This window comes from Anabrus simplex, chromosome 5 (genome assembly GCF_040414725.1).
Source record: "Anabrus simplex isolate iqAnaSimp1 chromosome 5, ASM4041472v1, whole genome shotgun sequence".
Lineage (NCBI taxonomy): Eukaryota > Metazoa > Arthropoda > Insecta > Orthoptera > Tettigoniidae > Anabrus > Anabrus simplex.
The window spans coordinates 444146534-444167770 of record NC_090269.1 but is presented as its reverse complement, the minus strand read 5'-3'; the positions used below and the strand labels follow the sequence as shown (position 1 = coordinate 444167770).

The 21237-nt window shown below is 38.6% G+C and overlaps 1 protein-coding gene across 2 annotated transcripts in view; it reads left to right on the top strand.

Annotated features, from left to right (window-relative positions):
• The first annotated feature begins 265 nt into the window (after nucleotides 1–265).
• The window catches only part of LOC136875085 (zinc finger protein 567), a 61380-nt gene continuing 40408 nt past the window's right edge, over nucleotides 266–21237 (top strand). The window contains exons 1-2 of one of the 2 annotated variants that reach the window (XM_067148818.2): nucleotides 266–353; nucleotides 3452–3578. In XM_067148818.2, the coding sequence (XP_067004919.2) occupies nucleotides 3513–3578 (66 nt within the window). In that variant the 5' untranslated portion in view covers nucleotides 266–353; nucleotides 3452–3512. Of the gene's footprint in view, nucleotides 354–864; nucleotides 1228–3451; nucleotides 3579–21237 lie in introns of those variants that run through there. The other variant, XM_067148819.2, reaches the window with a different exon arrangement.

The following is a 21237-nucleotide window of genomic DNA, read 5'->3' as shown; positions in this document are numbered from 1 at the left end:
CAGTAAATACCTTTGATTGCTTTTAATAATCTGCTCTTAATCACATAGTTTCCCAGTACGCTGAAAATGTTTTCCAATGGTTTTCTGTTACTTGCGTTCTTACAAAACGTAAATATTACTGCCCATTTAGTGTTCTCGTGGCATTTCTCATACCAACACACAATTAAAATCTGATCCTGAAAGCGTCTCTGTAGTCTGTAACCAAACTGGTTCTCATCCAACATACCCTTTATTACTGATCGCACCTTTCGTTCCAAAATGCCAGTGAAGACATGGCCTGGTTTACTGATTAGTTAGATGCCTTTCCTCTTACTTATAAATAGGCACAATTACTGCTTTTGTCCAATCAGAAGGTAAATTATTAACACTCCATGCTAATGTTATAACTCTATGAAGTCATTTAATCTCTGGCTTCCTACTATATTTCACCATTTCAGGTCAGATTTGATCTAGTCCTACAGGTTTATGACAATGGATCCATGGCTAAATGGCCTTTGGTCACAGGGGTCCCGGGTTCAGTTCCGGGCAGGGTCGGAAATTTTAACCTTAATTGGTTAATTTCGCTGGCATAGGGGCTGGATATATGTGTCGTCTTCATCAAATCAATTTTTGGTGTCAGAATGTGACATGTATAGGTAAACAACTTGAATGATACCGTATGGTCGTCGATCGTTATTTCATAATGGACAGGGAATGTTGTGATCATCATGAATAATCCATGAAAAATTATAATCTGGCGTGTGCTATATTTTGAATCCAAGCGATCAACCGTAGTCATTACGCAGGACATTTTTAGGCATGATCGCTATTAACATACTGTAATATTGTCGTAAATGAACCTCAGTGTGTAATTTATTGCGCAGATATGTTTTATTTGAAGGTGTTCATAAGATGATTAACATGTGTGTAAATTGGAGTCATCTAAGATCATATTTTCACGTCATAAGCGTAGCTTTTGCGAGTAAGATGATAGTATTACCGGTTTCGCATTAATATTGATTTTATCGGTATGCGAGGATGAGGTAGTTTTCGAGAAATAATGTGCTTGAGTATTTGGAAGGTGAATTAAGAATTTATTGAGCACGACGTGCATGTGACAGGTTTGGAATATGATCGTCGAAATAAAGTTAATTATTAATGTGTTGTTTGTTGGAGAATAATTCATCGGGGTTATGCATTAAATGATACGATGCACTCTTCGAAAAGTCTGGGTGATATGTTAAGGAGGTAAGGATTGATGTTCGTCATGCGTATGAATTTCATGGTGGTAATGAGTGATGAGTACTTAGGCATGAATATAATTTTTTTTATAATCTTCTCGAAGAATACTGAAGTTGCTTAACTGATAGTCGTCAAATATGTGATAACCTAGTGTAAGTAAATTACGCGCAGATGTGAAGGGATGAAATAGAATCTTCGATAATAAATGATACCATGTAGATGTGGATCATATCGGAGATGATATGTGTGTTATCGGCACACTTTTTTTTCTGGTTGATTTGTGTACAGGGTAAGGAGGAATGAGGGAACTCTCCCGGTTCCGGTAGTGCTGCCAACTGAATGAAAATTAAATATGAATTAAATCGAGAATATGATCGATCAATATGACGTTTCTAAACCGTTATTATCTTAAGCCAACAACTGTGTTACACACACATTATATAACATTATGTAACTTTTCTCGATGCAAATCTTGCTCCTAGCATGAATTATAGAGTTTGGCTTTGCTGTGTAAACAACAACAGTACTAATACGTAAAGTGTACGCCAGACATCGCACAGCGATGCATAAGCGATTCATAGTTTGTGCTTTAAAGGTTGCCAGTACGAATCTCGAAGATTGCTGAGGTCCACCGATTCAACACTAGGGTGGCTGGGTATACCGCTCCCAAGCGAAGCCCATTAAATTATACGATCAAGACAAGACAAGACAACACTAGGGTGTAAATCTATTCAGAAAAAGTGTGCCGATAATAGATATTATTTTGAGCAGTGTGTAGCTTGATTTCCTACTAAATGATATTCTTCGGGTAGACCACAGAGTTGGTAATTAGCATTGAATGTAGATTTTCAGGATTTTTCATGGAGACTACCAGAGGTTTTTGAATTATAATTATTAGTGTTGACCTTATTTTCAGGAACTTGTTGTCTAGATGCAGCTATTGCAGAATTTCAAAGGAGGCTGTTTTCAAATGTCTTACGTAACCTTAGTAATTTGAGAGGGATCATAACGTAGTCCTATTTCTTGATCATACGTTGGTGTAAGCGACAACGTTGTGAACATGTCATTGGAGCATCCAAATTGTTTTATTAGATTTCACTGAATTAGGTACCTAGTGATTTTAAAAGATAACGGAATACTGAAAAACATTAATTTTTGGGGTCAACGAATGAGTGCCAAAGAACAAGATTTCTCTAATTTCATTTTATTAATCAGAAAATAAATTATGTGAATAATGGATTTGTAACATAAATTAAGCCTTCAGCAACTTGCATGTTGGCTTCTTTTATTTCTTATAATTTAAGGTTAATAACGGAGCCAACATGTTTAAATTATACTACGAAAGTTTGCTATTGTGACATATATTATAACGAACAAAAGTTAGGGACTTTGGATATTTATAATTAATCATTATGTTCAATTTCAACTAGACATCCATTTATGTTACTGTTTCAATTAATTTGTAATTGTGTTTCATGAGATGATATTCATTAAAAGGAATATCCTTCCAAGATAAAAAATTATTCTCCAAATTCTCATTCATAGGCTTAGTTTGGTATCATGGTATGGTATAGTTTTAAGTAATTGTTGAATATGCATTCTTGTACGACAGTCAGATCTCGAAAGTCTAAACGGTGAGATACTGTGACCAAACTCGTCGAACTTGCATGTCCCTTGAGTGGAGTTCCTTGCATCTCCGCATGACACCAGCTGAGGCATAACATCATCAACTTCAACCCTGTATCAGAAATATGTGTAAGGTCAGAGTATGTAAAGTAGGAATTTGGTATCAGTCAGGAAATGGTACAGATGTGAATAGATGGAGGATCTAATAGTGGGTACTGTAGAAATGGGTAGTCAAGCACAGGATAGTGCATAGTGGAGATGTGTATTAAACTAGTCCAAAAATCCTGCAGGGTAGTGCAGGATATGGGGACATGGAGATCTGTATCATACTAGTCTACAGACCTAGGTGGGCCACGGAGAGTGTAGTGGCATTGATACTGTCTTCTCACCAAGGTGCCCATGGTTCTGTCCCAGCCAGTGAATGTGGGATGTATGGAATTAAAGCCTTGACCCTGTGATTTGATTTCTGTGGAAGACGAGCTTTGTGGCTGTGATAAAAATGTTGACAATAATGGGGAACTACTCACCTGCTTGGTTACCGTACTTGGTTGGTCTATAAATGATGAACCTAATAATAATATATTTTCTGTACTTTTTTTTTCAGTAAAGTCAGTGAAAGTAATTTTAGGCTCATTTTCATATAAGGACATCTGTTGCTGCATAAAATGGACCAGAAAATAGAGATCAAGGAGGAACCTATCTGGCTTGACGGCACAGCAAGTATATCCTTTGTAAGTATCATTCCTGATTACTTTATAGTGATCAGAATTTTATTAGTATTCCAAAAGAGTTTCAGATGTATAAGTTATGAAATATTTCATATGGAATAATGTTTGTTCCGTAATAAGGGGCATAAACTCTCCAAATTTTTAAAGCTAATTTGTCAGATGCTTCATTACATGACACATCTAGGTGGTAGTCAGGTAGGTATGCTGTGTGTTGTAAAACTAAGTGGTCATAAGATGTGTGGTGATGGCATGCTTGATGTCATTCATTGTTATTGGAAATGGAGGGTAGTTTTTGACATTAGAACCTTGTATTAATGATATTTCCTCATGGATAGTTTTGAGATCACTGCAGAATTACCTAACACTAGTTATTAACTGAACAGGTCGTATGCTTTAGAGAATGAGTGCCCTCGTCCTGCAGGACCCTGGTAAGATTCCCAGTGACTTTGAGGTATCATTACCTGAAACTAAGTGCTGATTTGGGATCCATTCAATATCATGGACTTCATGTTCTTCATTTGGTAAAACTACTGACAGTGGCATTACAAAAATTTTAACTGGTCTCGCCCTTTTTGCCTGAAATCATGAGTCAGGAGGACTGAATCCACTATTACATTATTGATCATTCTATAATATCTTCTTTGGCAGCAACAGATGTACTGCTAATTTTCTCACTGGCTGCGGTTTGTATTGGTGTGTGTATGGGGGAGTTTTCTAATTATTGATTTTTGCTTGACTAAATTTTATGTTGTTGACGGTGAATTTCTATAACTGGTTTCTCCAATTCATTATACAATGGGCCTGTGTCGTCATGGAGGGAAATTTTTAATTTGATTTTTTCAAGTTTTTAGTTGTTTTTGAGCATTGTCTCATGTTGTATTCCCTCTATTTCCACTCAGTTTATTTTCTCCTGTTTTTATATCAATAATTTTTTTATGAATTTGTTTACTTCATGATTTGAAAGTTTGCACCGGCAGGTGGAAGATATACAGCCATCTCCAAGGTCAGAGCTACATTAACCTAACTCAGAACAATTCTGTTGAGGTTGTGTGATTTATTCTCATGAAAGACAAACAGAATATCCAGCAGTTTTGGAAGCCACCGAAGAACAAAGTTAAGAGGGATCTGTGGGAGGGGGATGATGATTCTTTTTACTCTTCTAGTTGATCAACCTATGGCTTGCTCAGGAAGGTCACAGCTTGTTCGCAATGGTGACGGCACTCCTGGAGAGAGCAGTTGGAATAATTTTTGAAAGTAGTGTTCTTACAATTGTAAGTACCCAGTAGGTTTTTTTTAAGAATGCCTTAAATATGCTCCCACAATACAAAAAGTTATGCAACTGAGAACGATTACGTAAAGACCACCAGGTCGTCCTCAGTACTCAGACTGGTCCAGCGTCCTGAGGGTTACTCATCCAGGTAGCATTACAACTTCTATTCATCGGTAAGATGGAGTCCCAACTTGTTGGTACATTGAAATTATGAACATGCTCCTTGGAAACAACTTGGCAAATGAAATGGAATTTGGTGGGGAGGGTTGTATCGATGCTTCAGGTAATTAAATAAAGCTACAGGAGGAATAGACAGTTATACTTATGCTTCATAGATCTAGAAAAGCCATATGACATACTACCAAGCAAAAAGATGTTCCCCATGCTGGGGCACTCATTCTTCTTCTCCTTCCTATTAAATTTCTGCTTATGCACGTGGTTCAAGTGTAAGATTGTTCTTATAATCATATGGCCTCAAAAGTAACATGACTGTTACTTTGAGAAGGCCAGGCCATTCGAGAGGACACCCTTCTACTAAACACCATTGGAACTTCATTTTCGGTTTCCACTAGGTCACTCACAGTTTACCACACATCCGTCATCTCCCTAACACAGCTTCTCAATTTTATGTCACGGCCCTTCCGACCCATTTTAATGAGGCAAACCAACCAGCCAACATTATGAAATTATAATTCGAGAAAGGGACCGCTAGATTGAGAAGATATTGAGAATGCTGCTGTTTCTAAAGTTTTAAAAAGCATTGATGTTTTTTCCTTGCTACAGGCTTTTTGCTTGCACATTATATCAGGTTTGGTTTCTCAATTTTTTCCGCTCCCACTCCACTCCTAGCCAATTTGATGTTGATGGGTTTCTACAAAGGACAGATTTTCTGCCTGAATTTTCGACAGTGATTTCAACCTGTTTTTGTTATTGTTACAAAAACAATATTGTGTAAACTATGAGGTCCGCAACCTCACCATGTGCACCTATTGTTCATTTCCATGTATCATTTGTTTTCATTTCTTTTCTTCTTAGGTTAAAGCTGTTTTTAGTTTCAATTATTATTTTTGCTTTAACACCTGTTTCACTGAATTTTGTCACAGTGAGTTGTTTTTTTGCTCCACATAATGATGTAAATATTTTATATTTGTGCTAATTTTGTTTCCGTCTAGGCTCTCTTTTGTTTTTTCATTTGTTACCTTTTTTTGGGCATGTTTTAAGTTGTGTTAAGTAAATTATTTCAACCCCCCTCATTTTGGACTGAAGATGGCTCAAATGAGCCGAAACATGTTTGAATTTGTTTACTCCGTCTAATGATGGAATATATGAGGTATTGAATTAGGAGGATACACTCCATTTTCACCCTCGTAAAGCTGTCTGTCTGCTCGTCAATTTCAACATTCCATTTTACTCTAGGCCTACTAGGTGGCAGACTGAGTAAATTGAAATTCTCTTTGGTCTCTATGGCTGTGATTTAATGAATTCTGTTGGGTAAACACCAAATGTGTTACCAGAGATCTTTTACATGCAGGCATCATGTGTCAAATGGACTTTTCTCTGCCCTTTAAAATTCCGACTACCTCTGCCGGGTTTGAACCCGCTATGTTGGGATCTGGAGGCTGACACTCTACCACTGATCCATGGAGGCAGCTAATTGTAAGATTAATGGTAGATTATTAAAAGCGAACCAAGGTCTTTATGTTGGCAATTGGCCTGCAATAAGAATTGATTGTTGAAAGTGTTCTTGGTTCAGCGTACTTACTGAGGTGAGACAAGGCTGTAATCTTTCAACTTTGCTGTTCATAGTTTACATGGTTCATCTGCTGAAAGGTATGAAGTGCCAGGGAGAGAATTCAGTGAGGTGGAATCGTAGTAAGCAGTCTGGCCTGTGCTGACAACTTTGCCTTAATGGCAGATTGTGCTAAAGGCCTGCAGTCTAATATCATGGAACTTTAAAGTAGGTGCAATGAGTATGCTATGAATGTTAGCCTTTCGAAGACTAAATTGATGTGAGTAGAAGGGAATCCAAGAGAATTCAATGTCGGATTGGGGATGCAAAGTTGGAACATGTAGATAATTTCAAATATTTAGGATGTGTGCTTTTCCAGGTTGGTAGTACTGTAAGTGAACTTGGATCAAGGTGCAGTAAAGATAATGCAATGAACTTCCAGTTGCAATCAACAGTATTTTGAAAGAAGGAAGTCAGCTCGTGGAAGAAACTCTTTACGTTAGTCTATTTTCAGGCCAACTTTGCTCTATGGGAGTGAAAGCTGCATGGACTCAGTATATCTTATTCATAAGTTAGAAGTAACAGACATGAAATTAGTGAAAATGATTGCTGGTACAAACATGTGGGAAGAGTTGCAGGAGGATACTTAGAATGGGGAACTAAAGGCTATACCAGACATTATTCAGGACAGATATTTCAGGTTCCCTGTGAGAATCAACATCTATATCAAATAAAGGCTACATTAGGTTTGAACTCGACACATGGCACTGCTTTGGTGATGGGGTCATGTGAGGCAAATAGATGAGGATAGGTTACCTGGTAGTATAATGGACTCTGTTATGGAGGGTAAGAGGAGATGGTTAGACTCAGTTTCTAACAATTTATAGATAAGAGATATAGAACTAAACAAGGCCATAGAACTGGTTAGAAATAGTGTATTATGGTGGCAATTACTAAATTCACAAAGGCTTACAGACTAAGCAATGAAAGCATAACAGCCTATAATGACAATGTATTTTTGTATGCATCTATGTATGTATGTGTCCCTTAACAGGACATTACTTAATGTGCTCATAGATAACAATTTTGCATTAGCATGGTCTGTGTGTGCCACTATTGGCAGCGTGCCCTGAAGTGATATGGAAGATAACTTCATTCTTTATGCAATAAAATACTTTGCCTTTATTAAATGACATACCAGAATGCTAGTATCCTGTTTGTGTCTTGGTTCACCTGAGATCACTTCTGTAATGGTGATAAGCAGCCCCTTTAAGAAAGTGTCTTGCTGTTAGAACAAGCATCAAGTAATGTTCCATCTCATCTAAATTTAGCCGTTTAGAATAATAATAATAAGATCTCAGGACCCAAAGAAAGAAAGTTGTACAGGGAGGAATAGGAGAAATGAAGACCTATACAGAGAGACAGGGAAGATTACAGACACCATACATAAGGGGAGACTGAAGTTTTATCGACACCTTACAAGAATGAACGAGAGTCAACTAAGAAAGAAAATGTTCAACTACATCATCAAATTGAATGCAATACTAAAGGGGCAGAAGAAACAAGAAAAGACATGAAGGAATTTGATATCAGTCCAGAAGGAATCTTCCATAGAGATATGTTTTGAGCTAAAATCGATAAAACCGGGCGAGTTGGCTGTGCGCGTAGAGGCGCGCGGCTGTGAGCTTGCATCCGGGAGATAGTAGGTTCGAATCCCACTATTGGCAGCCCTGAAAATGGTTTTCCGTGGTTTCCCATTTTCACACCAGGCAAATGCTGGGGCTGTCCCTTAATTAAGGCCACGGCTGCTTCCTTCCAACTCCTAGGCCTTTTCTATCCCATCGTCACCATAAGACCTATCTGTGTCAGTGTGACGTAAAGCCCCTAGCAAAAAAAAAATTGATAAATTCAAGGAGTTCCTGGAACATGTGGTGAGAGGAGAGGAGGAGGAAGGCCTAACAGCAAGTGTAGTCCAAAGTAGAGAAAGATGTATTATATTACACTACACCTATCCACAGTGCTCGTGCACTGCAAATGGCACAAATTCTGCTCACATTTAATTGATTTAGTGATACATTTTACCACACTGCCTGCAATACAATCAATGTATTCACTGTACAAAGAAATTGGTGACATAATCATTACCAAATCTGGTAAAGTTAATTTCTTGTGGAATTGTCTGTACAAGATCAGGATTCAACAAAACAGTGTCTTTCAGAGATCATATTAGAATTACAAGCTGGGTTGATCTGACCATTGAGACACTTCCTGTATCCAGCTTTGAATTGTGCAGCATTTTATTTCCCGCTCTGTTCCTCACAAATGAGAAGAAGAATTCCAGGTGATCCTGGCTTAATCTGCATGTGAGGAGGTATTTTATTACCGAATCATCTCACCAGACATACGTTTCTACAAGACCTTGCACACTCAACAGATCAAGAATGATCATTCTTTGCAGATTTTTCTTAGAGTTACAGAGGAGCAAGGACTCTGTTAACCTAATATTTTTAAGATTACTTATGCATTTTATAATATCAAGTCAGATTTTGGCCTTGTTGGAATACCTGTTCTCGACCTTGGCTTGCTTACCATAGGATGGCATGAATTTATTAAACCAAATCCTATATTTAGCAGCTGAATGGTACTTTCACGATCAGAAAAAAATTCAGGACTCAGATCTCTGAAAAATTTTAGTTCATTAGCCACAGAATTACTGAAGGTTTACGGAGCTAAGAAAGTGTTCATCTTCTGTCTCACACATTCTGAAATTTTCTCCTTAATCTATTACCAGTGTGCAGGCCATACACTTCCTGTAAATTTACAGTTTTCTTCAGATATTTCTTCTCAGTTACATTTTTTTGGTCTAGAGCAGTATCATCTCTGACAGCCTGATTTTCAGCTAGCTAATACCTTGCAAGTTTTATAATGTGGGCAGCATCAAGGAAAGCAAGCACCTTCTGCCCAGAGTCTGCTGGATGGGGAAAAAACAGTGGGAGTTCAGTCTGACAAACTTCATTCCAAAAGTGATTATTCCCAATCCAATTACGACTGTTGACTATATATGAGTTTTGTAGCTGCCTCAAGCAGTTTTCTCAAATAATTTTCACAAAATTTCACTTAACTTCTTTGGGCACTCGTCTCACTGGTATTTTCCAGCTCCTATTCAGTGCTGCCACCAGAAAGCCAAAGGCCTCCTTGGTCACTTCATATTCCTCAGTGTCTAAATATCCCTGATGTAATTCAACATAGCCACAAAACTGCATATTGTCCCACACCAACCCCCTCTTAATAGCCATTTCATACACAACAAAGTATCTACAATTTGTTCTGAAATAGCCCTTACTATTTTTTTCTTTTCAATACCCCCGTCTGTAAAACCTGGACTGTCATCAATAGATGTTGTCCAGTGACAAAGATTTTGAGAATATGGTGGTGTGAGAAACTTCCTGAGGTAACAGTAGGGATATTGATGAGGTCTTGGATCACCTCTTGGAAATATCTACCCAAAGTCTTGTGACCTGATCATCAAAATTCTTGTGAAGATCTTCAGTGTATTCTTTTTTTTTTTTTTTTTTTTTGCTAGTTGCTTTACGTCGCACCGACACAGATAGGTCTTATGGTCATGATGGGATAGGGAAGGGCTAGGAGTGGGAAGGAAGCAGCCATGGCCTTAATTAAGGTACAGCCCCAGCATTTGCCTGGAGTGAAAATGGGAAACCACAGAAAACCATCTTCAGGGCTGCCGACAGTGGGGTTCGAACCTACTATCTCCCGAATACTGGATACTGGCCGCACTTAAGCGACTGCAGCTATCGAGCTTGGTCTGTGTATTCTTGCAGATTTAAGAATTCCCTGCTGCTGTTCTTTGTTTGCAGTATCATGACTTCAGGTGTTTTATTTTCCTTATAGCCTGCACCAAATGCTGGTTTTATTTATTAGGGCTGGGACATAGGCTGTAGTTTTGGTCATTGGTTTGGTAATTTTAAAGATAAAATTAATATAATTTTAAAAGAATGTCGCCCAGACCACTACGATTTTGTATTGCACAATGAGTAGGAGCAGCAAGTGATTAGACATTATGTGATAGTCCCCACTTTATATTAATCCCGAACACCACCCGCACTTTTCCCCCAAAATCTTGGGTGTGTGTCGTATTCAAGCCATTCTTTCTCATAAATATTTACTACGTTTACATGGAGTATTGAAGTAGATTTGAATACGGTTACCGTACTCAATATATCACATGTAAATGGGCATTCAGGTCTTATTGTGTTTTAGTTGCGTTTTAGAAAACAGGATCGACTTTTTCTCAGTACGGTTACAATGCCATGTAAACGCGAAACATTAGTTGGGGACTAAGTGAAGTGCGTTTGGCAGCGTTGCCCAGGAGCTTTGTTTCAAAAACGATATATATGCTTGTGTTGGACAGTTAACGAGGACATACAACTGACGCCGTAAAAGATATAATGAGGAAAGGAAAAACCGATCTTGCAATAATTCCCGGTGGACTCACTTCTATTCTACAGCCATTAGATGTGTGCGTGAACCAGCCTTTCAAAACTGCAATGAAACAGTTGTACACCGATTGGATATCTGATTTTGATCACGCGTTAACACCAACTGGACGAGTGAATAGGCCTGAAATGGGACTAATATGCAGCTGGATGAAGACCGCATGGGTGTGCATTCCCAACGATCTAGTGTCCAAAAACTTTAAGAAATGTGGAATTTCAAATTCACTGGACGGAATCTAGGATGAATATTTGTGGAAAGATGCCAGCGATGAAAGTCCCTATGGTGAAACTTAAGATAACAACGGTGAATTGTGAATGTTCTGAGTATCGAACGGATTTTATTTACAACTTTTGTGATGATTTTATTAATTGTAAGCTGTTTGAATTTATACTTGTGGTATATTTGAAGAAAATTAAATAGGTATGTAAGTTATTTGATTGTTGATTTTCTCCGTATTTTGGCGTCTCAAATATAAGGTGCGGGTCTTTTTCGGTGGTGGGTGGTATTCGGGATTATATGGTGTTTAGCAGGATGTTACTCATCAATCACCTCTGATGGGGTTTTGTCGTTATGTTTTCTTGGCAGTGGGAACTCTAATTTGTGTTTGCAAATGTGAGGGAAAATGAAACAGCAATTGGCGGCAATAGCTCCTGGTCACTTGATAAGTGACTGTATTGGGTGGGACACCATTAACATGTGGACACTGAAGATTAGGTCTGTTGGACCTGTTAGGCCAGAAATCTTGCTGTTCCTCTTCATCCTCACAACCCATTGTGTAACTAATTCCTAGGTCTTTAAAAAATCAGAAACATAATGAAATAAATCATTACCACAGCTCCCAGTACTTCCTCTGTGTAAACCTTAATCATCATCATTTTACAGTTCCAGTTTCACAGGTACTGTTGGCAAGTCTCTTTTATTCTGTCTTATTGAGATATGTTCTACTGTTAATGACGTCCTCCAATGTTCTTCCCCGATCTGCAATGTTCACTCAGTGGGTTCTTGTTCTTCCCACCATCTGTTTTCCTGCCATATGTCTCTCCAAGGTAACATATGCTGTCCTTGTTGGCTCCATCCTCATTGGGTGCCCAAACCACCTTAGTCTGGTCATGCTGACCTGATCTAACAATGATGTAACTATCCCAGTTTCCTTCCTAACTGCATCATTCCTTATCCTGTCCAGCTAGGTTTTTTGAGTTGTGGACCTAAGGAACTTCATCTCAGATGTCTAACCTTGATGAGTCTTTCTTAGTGAGGGTGCAGGTATCAATACTATAGGTTATGATTGTTATGAAGTACTGATTGAACATCACCAGCTTTAATTTTGTTGGAACTTTGGGATCCCAGAGGAGAGTTTGTAGTCGCTGGTAAAAGTGAGAGCTCTTCTGCACTCTATTTGCCACCTCCTTTGTGGCTAGTTTATCTTGAGATATTACACTGCCGAGGTATGTAAAGCTTTCCACAATTCCTTGTGGATGGTTCCCTAGCATGATGTTTGCTGGTCGTCCCTCTCTGTTTATTGCCATCATGACTGTTTTGGGTTCGCTTATCATGAGACTGATCTCCTTGAATTTAACCTTCCATTCATTGAGTCTCAACTGTACTTGTTCCTCATTTTTCTCCCCAGATGCTAACATCATCAGGGAAAGCCATCGCATTTCGTTCACGAGAGATTTTCTTGGTGTTCTTCACTATGTCATCCATGAAAGTGATAAACAATAATGGGGATAGTGCACTGCCTTGCTGGACTCTTCTTTTGTCTGAAACCAGGATGAATGCCCGTCAACCAATCAAGCACAGCTGGTACAGTTCTGAGATATATGTTGATTCCCACAGGGAACCTGAAATATTTGTCCCGAATGAATACATTTACAATACGAATGCAGTTGGCCCATTATTGGACATTATGAATTTTCCAACTAACTCTTTTCTGGTTGCCAGCATTTTGCCCCATTGTGCTAAATTTGGTTCATCAGTTGGCAGATAGCACACCCACCAAGACACTTGGCTAGTGCATACCGTGGAGGCCACTGCGTAGGCTAAATGGAGCCACTGGCAGTGCCAATGCACTTAGAGAGACTTTGTCTTATTTCCAACAATTGATGCCTGCCTAACCGTCAGATGAGATAGATGTTGATTCCCATAGGGAACTTGAAATATTTGTCCCGAAAGAGTAAATTTATAATACCAATGTAGTTGGTCCATTATTTGACATTATAAATTTTTCAGCCAACTCATTCCTGGTTGCCAGTGTTTTGCCCTAGTGTACTAAATTGGGCTCATCATTTCGCAAATAGCATCCCCTCCAAGACGCATGGCTAGTGCATACAGTGGAGGCCACTGCTTACTCTACTTGGTGCGACCAGCAATGCCATTGCACTATGAGAGACTTTGTCTCATTTCCAACAATTGATGCCTGCCTGGCCATCAGATGAGATAGATGCTGATTATGATAGGAAACCTGAAGCATTTGTTCTGAATGAATAAATTTATATTACTAATGTAGTTGGTCCATTATTGGGCATTATAAATTTTCCAGCTAACTCATTCCATGTTGCCAGCGTTTCACTCCAGTGTGCTGAATTGGGCTCATCAGGTGGTAAATAGCACACCCACCAAGATGCATGGCTAGTGCATACAGTGGAGGCCACTGTGTAGGCTACTTGGAGCCACTGGCAGTGCCAATGCACTGTGAGAGACTTTGTCTCATTTCCAACAATTGATGCCTGCCTGGTCATCAGATGAGATAGATATTGATTGCCATAAGGAACCTGAAATATTTGTCCTAAATGAGTAAAAGTCTCTTTACTTTTCTATTTATTTTCGCTCAGTCCTAGGATTGATAATTTCCTACCGAGCTAAAATAGCTGCATCATAATCTATAAGCTTCAATTCCGTATTGATTGTAGCTACAACATGAGAATAATAGTGAAGCCTCCACCTTATCAATACATTTATTTATATACTATTAATTACAGTAATCACACTACTGGTTTCGACCCCTCGAGGGTCATTCTCAGCTGTCATAAACAAATATAGTTATTAAAACATCACATGAGAAGGTGTTGCACATACATGAGCATTGACCAATTTGACAGGTCGTCTAAAATAAATTATACATATGTTAAAATGGTAAAATAAGTCCTCTCTTCTTATTTATAAAAAGATTCCGTAATGTAAAAGACATAACACTATAATGTTCTTGTTGATTTGCTAAGTGTAAATTGAGCTTAGCACTATTGTGTATACACTGATATTCTTAAAGTAATCAATATTCTACGCTAAAACTTAAAATTAATTATTAAAAACATTTTGAAATTTTGTTCTTCTGGTGATAATGTTGCTTATTCACGATGTCCTTCTGTTGGTAGTGATCTGGAACTTTCTATGAAGAAATAGGTCGTAGTTTAATGTTCTGTTTGATGCATAGTCTATGTACTATATTCATAGTATATCCTAGATGCTAAGTTAATGGTAATGCATATTCGACTATAAAAATTTTTTGTTTAGTTTGCGACGTGCACCTTAATATGATGTTATATATTATGTCAAGTATCAAATGGTTTACATTTTTAATGTCTTAAATGATAGCATGTGGGCTTCTTTATATATGTTGTAGACTGTGATATCTGTAAGTAGAAATGAAATGTCTAAGAAACGGCATTTAATGGATTTGTAAAGAGTAAAGTTTGTGTGCATAGTACTTACTCTGGATGTTGACACTATGTGCGTTGCACGGTAGCACATCGAGTTCTGTTACGTGTTAGTCTGTGGCTGCTGCTTGCGGCTGTAGAGGGGAAGTTAGGAGGGGTAGGAGGAGGAGCGGCTATTGGGGGAGTAGGATTAGAGTGGGAGGTGTCTTTGGGCGGTTCTTTAATATGTATCGGGTGTTGTTTCTTAACTCTTTTTAGATAATTGCTTTTTAGGAGGGGGATAACTGTGTCAAAAAGAATGTTGGTTTTTTCTGTAATTTCATTTAAGTTAAAATTTGGATTAACGTATTGGTCTAGGTTTATGTAAAATTCTTCCATGATACTGAGTAAGGTGCTCTTGGGGTTGGTACTTAGGATTTGCATGTCATTTTCAATATTTGTAAATTTGTGTTTAAGGTCTTCGATATGTTGTCCTATGGCTGAAAAATGTCTATGTTTTATTGCATTGATGTGTTCGTTATATCTGGAAGTTCCTCCCAGTATGTCCTATGTAACTGGCCTCGCAGTTGTTACATTTCATGCGATAGACTCCTGAATGGTTGTACGGATTTTATTGTTAACAGATTTGGGATTATGTAAGATATTGGCATTGCTGCATGTGGTTTTATAAGCTATTTTTAGGCCTCGTTTTTTAAAGATGTTCGTTATGGGATGTATATAGCTGTTGTTATAGGTGAATAGTACATAGTCCTTTTTGGTTTTTTCAGTTCTGATCAATTTGGATTTGGGTTGATTTTTTATTTTGTATATGATCTCATTGATCATTTCTTTTTTATACCCATTCTGTCTGGCTATTTCATGGATTAAATTAAGTTCTTTATCTAGTTCTTTTTGTTAGTGGTATGTTGTAAGCTCTATATATCATACTATAATATGCAGCTTTCTTGTGTGCGTTAGGGTGGGTAGAGTCTATTTTTATTGTATTAGATGTGTGAGTGGGCTTTCTATGTATTTTGTTTGTTAAATGGTCATCGTGCCTGGTTATAGATATGTCTAGATAGTTTATAGTGAATATAAAATTCACCATGGTAACAGAAAACAATTACACCATAAACTATCTAGACATATCTATAACCAGGCACGATGACCATTTAACATATAAAATATATAGAAAGCCCACTCACACATCTAATACAATAAAAATAGACTCTACCCACCCTAACGCACACAAGAAAGCTGCATATTATGGTATGATATATAGAGCTTACATCATACCACTAACAAAAAAAGAACTAGATAAAGAACTTAATTTAATTCATGAAATAGCCAGACAGAATGGGTATAAAAAAAGAAATTATCAATAAGATCATATACAAAATAAAAAATCAACCCAAATCCAAATTGATCAGAACTGAAAAAAACCAAAAAGAACTATGTACTATTCACCTATAACAACAGCTATATACATCCCATAATGAACATCTTTATAAAACGAGGCCTAAAAATAGCTTATAAAACCACACGCAGCAATGCCAATATCTTACATAATCCCAAATCTGTTCAATAAAAATCGATACAACCACTCAGGAGTCTATCGCATGAAATGTAACGACTGCGAGGCCAGTTACATAGGACATACTGGGAGGAACTTCCAGATACGATATAACGAACATATCAATGCAATAAAACATAGACATTTTTCAGCCATAGGACAACATATCGAAGACCTTAAACACAAATTTACAAATATTGAAAATGACATGCAAATCCTAAGTACCAACCCCAAGAGCACCTTACTCAGTATCATGGAAGAATTTTACATAAACCTAGACCAATACGTTAATCCAAATTTTAACTTAAATGAAATTACAGAAAAAACCAACATTCTTTTTGACGCAGTTATTCCCTTCCTAAAAAGCAATTATCTAAAAAGAGTTAAGAAACAACACCCGATACATATTAAAGAACCGCCCAAAGACACCTCCCACTCTAATCCTACTCCCCCAATAGCCGCTCCTCCTACCCCTCCTAACTTCCCCTCTACAGCCGCAAGCAGCAGCCACAGACTAACACGTAACAGAACTCTATGTGCTACCGTGCAATGCACATAGTGTCAACACCCAGAGTAAGTACTATACACACAAACTTTACTCTTTACAAATCCATTAAACGCCATTTCTTAGACATTTCATTTCTACTCACAGATATAACAGTCTACAACATATAGAAAGAAGCCCACATGCTATCATTTAAGACATTAAAAATGTAAACCATTTGACACTTGACATAATATATAACGTCATATTAAGGTGCACGTCGCAAACTAAACAAAAAATTTTTATAGTCGAATATGCATTACTATTAACTTAGCATCTAGGATATACTATGAATATAGTACATAGACTATGCATCAAACAGAACATTAAACTACGACCTATTTCTTCATAGAAAGTTCCAGATCACTACCAACAGAAGGACATCGTGAATAAGCAACATTATCACCAGAAGAACAAAATTTCAAAATGTTTTTAATAATTAATTTTAAGTTTTAGCATAGAATATTGATTACTTTAAGAATATCAGTGTATACACGATAGTGCTAAGCTCAATTTACACTTAGCAAATCAACAAGAACATTATAGTGTTATGTCTTTTACATTACGGAATCTTTTTATAAATAAGAAGAGAGGACTTATTTTACCATTTTAACATATGTATAATTTATTTTAGACGACCTGTCAAATTGGTCAATGCTCATGTATGTGCAACACCTTCTCATGTGATGTTTTAATAACTATATTTGTATATGACAGCTGAGAATGACCCTCGAGGGGTCGAAACCGGTACTGTGATTACTGTAATTAATAGTATATAAATAAATGTATTGATAAGGAGGAGGCTTCACTATTATTCTCATGTTGGTGATAGCTGCAGTCGCTTAAGTGCGGCCAGTATCCAGTATTCGGGAGATAGTGGGTTCGAACCCCACTGTCGGTAGCCCTGAAGATGGTTTTCCGTGGTTTCCCATTTTCACACCAAGCAAATGCTGGGACTGTACCTTAATTAAGGTTACGGCCGCTTCCTTCCTATTCCTAGTCCTTTCTGTCCCATCGTCACCGTAAGACCAATCTGTGTCAGTGCGACGTAAGGCAAATAGCAAAAGAAGAATATGATAATCTCCTTCTCTTCATGATGTCCACTTACTTCTTCCCATTTCCCAGTCAAACTCAGTACATTGATTGTTACTATTCAAGTGTGTTGTATTATCTGGGGTTGTTGCACAATCGCAAAGCCTGGTCCATCATCAATCTGTAAGCCATCATACCTGCGAAGTCTGGGTGTGGTGTTCTCTACTTTCACTTATTTGTTTCCGTCTGAAGCTCATATAAGTGTGGAAAATGATTGCAGTTACCCTCCAATTGACTTGCTAGGCCTGACGTTAGAGAAGATTTTATGTCAGATTTGTCTCCCTTACCCTTTAGCAGTTTCCTGTTACATCTGCAAGGCAGCAGCTTCCAGTTGAAATTATGCCAGTTCCTACACATTAGCTTCAACAAGCCCCCTAAGGGGAACTCCTCTGCTCATAGCCATTGGTTCTCCCTTAGTTTGTCAGGTTTGGTAACGGCCACAGAACCCTTAGGTAGACAGATGCAGGTAGTACCATCTACTGTCGCGTACAGTAGCAGAATGTTTGTGACTGCACCTGAAATAAACTTTAAAATGTGTTCAATTAGAAACAAGAATTACAAAAGCAGTCTCAATTATAATTCAGTACTATTTACATAAAACAAAATATATCCATGGTTTAGTTACATTGATTAGTGCAGCCTTATGCTGAACATAGGTCTGGCATTGTTGAAGGCGACAATCAAACTTTTCACTTATTAAAACATATGAAGTCCAGTCACCATGCACAGTCTCCCTGTCAGCTGATCATTATTATGTTCTCATGCCTCCATAAAGTGTACTGATATCAGGCATACAGCCCCTCTATATTATTGTAGCTCGGTGTGGTTGAGATGACTTATAGGAATAATTCTTTGTGTGCTTCATGCCATTTAGGGCCTATGTCCTGGATGATTCCTTTCCAAATTTCATATGAGGTGGCCTGCCCTAATCCATCTCAGGTGAGATACTGTGTGCTCAATGCCTGATGTCTTCTGTATTGGTCCAGAACAAGTTTGTCAGTTGTATTTTGAGTCACAGTCTCATCTTTGACTCTGACAATATCAAAGTGACTGAGATAAGAGCGGTGCTAGTAACACCATTCCTAATACAGCCACATCCTGTAGGAAGGGTGTGAAATTGACATTCATATGGTAGGTCTGTGTGTACATTTCAGTGAACATGAGAGACTGGTATGAAACAGCACTAGCAGAGGAAAGCTACGGAAATCTACTAAAACTCTTCAGTAGTATAATTGGATGGTTCGGGCGCCGCCACCGCCACCGGGCTCCCAGAGGCCACCTCCACCACCACCACAGCCAGAGGCCTCCCAGAGGCCTCCTCCACCACCCGCGGGAAATTTGAATTTGTAAACAAAGCCACGTGCTTTTTGACAGCTGTCATCGACAACAACGCATCGTTAACCTCAGTACTGCCATCTTGACGGGCCTAAACCTCAGTAGTACCAATTTAACCTAACTAGCGCGAGGTAAACAAAGCCACGTGTTTTTTGACAGCCACATGCTTTTTGACAGACAACAACGCATCGCTAACCTCAGTACTGCCATCTTGACGGGCCTAAACCTCAGTAGTACCAACTTAACCTCACTAGCGCATGGTAAACAAAGCCACGTGCTTTTTTGACAGCTGTCATCCGCCATCTTTAAACCACAGAGCACTGTGCTGCCCTCTTTATCGTAGTAGATGTAAAATTCGTCACCTGTCATCGGCAGTGCTGCCATCTTGGCGGGCCTAAACCTTAGTGCTACCAACTTAACCTCACTAGCGTGAGATAAACAAATCCACGTGCAGCTGTCATCCGCCATCTTTAATCTATAGAGCACAGTGCTGCCCTCTTTAGCTACTTACCTTTGAAATGTGGTGGTGGATAATTTGAAAAATGCTTTTTGACAGCAGCCATCTTGCATCACAAACCTCAGTGCTGCCCTCTTTAGCTAGATACTTGTGGTGGCAGACAATTCCACGTAACAGCAGCCATCTTTTAGCACAGTGCTGCCCTCTTTGTGGTGGCGGCAAATTCCACGTGCTCTTGTTTGGAAACAAATTCACGTGCTATTTTCTGACAGCTGTCATCCGCCATCTTGCATCACAAACCTCAGTGCTACACTCTTTAGCTAGATACCTTTGAAATGTGGTGGCGGCAAATTCTACATGCTCTTGTTTGGAAACAAACCTATGCGCTTTTTTGACAGCTATCATCCGCTATCTTTAATCCAGAGAGCACCGTGCTGCCCTCTTTAGCTACTTACCTTTTGAAATGTGGTGGCAGCAAATTCTACGTGCTCTTGTTTGGAAAGAAACCCATGTGCTTTTCTGACAGCTGTCATCCGCCATCTTGCATCACAAACCTCAGTGCTACACTCTTTAGCTAGATACCTTTGAAATGTGGTGGCGGCAAATTCTACATGCTCTTGTTTGGAAACAAACCTATGCGCTTTTTTGACAGCTATCATCCGCTATCTTTAATCCAGAGAGCACCGTGCTGCCCTCTTTAGCTACTTACCTTTTGAAATGTGGTGGCAGCAAATTCCACGTGCTCTTGTTTGGAAACAAATCAACATGCTTTTTTGACAGCTGTCAACCGCCATCTTTAATCACCGTGCTGCTCCTCTTTAGCTACTCACCTTTGAAATGTGGTGGCGGTAAATTCCATGTGTTTTACAAACCTATATGCTTTTCTGACAGCTGTCATCCGCCATCTTTAATCCAGAGAGAACAGTGCTGCAATCTTTAGTTTGAAATGTGGTGGCGGCAAATTCCACGTGCTCTTGTTTGGAAACTAATCAACATGCTTTTTTGACAGCTGTCATCCGCCATCTTTAATCACCATGCTGCCCCTCTTTAGCTACTCACCTTTGAAATGTGGTGGCGGTAAATTCCACGTGCTTTACAAACCTATATGCTTTTCTGACAGCTGTCATCCGCCATCTTTAATCCAGAGAGAACAGTGCTGCAATCTTTAGTTGAAATGTGGTGGCGGCAAATTCCACGTGCTCTTGTTTGGAAACAAATCAACATGCTTTTTTTGACAGCTGTCATCCGCCATCTTTAAACTACACAGCACCGTGCCGCACTCTAGCGTTAGCTGTCATCCGCCCAGCAATTCTCTTTCTATATAATAATTTCGTGTGGCTATTTCTAGCCAAGTGCAGTCTAAAAAAATAAATCCTAGTCTTGTTGTATCAGGAAGGGTAACTGGCTAAATCCTGGTCTTTCCGCGTCAGGATGGGCAACCGGCTGTAAAACAATAGTTCGTGATACAGCGATTTAAAATCTAAGAAGTGCATCTAGCTGTAAAACGCCGATTCG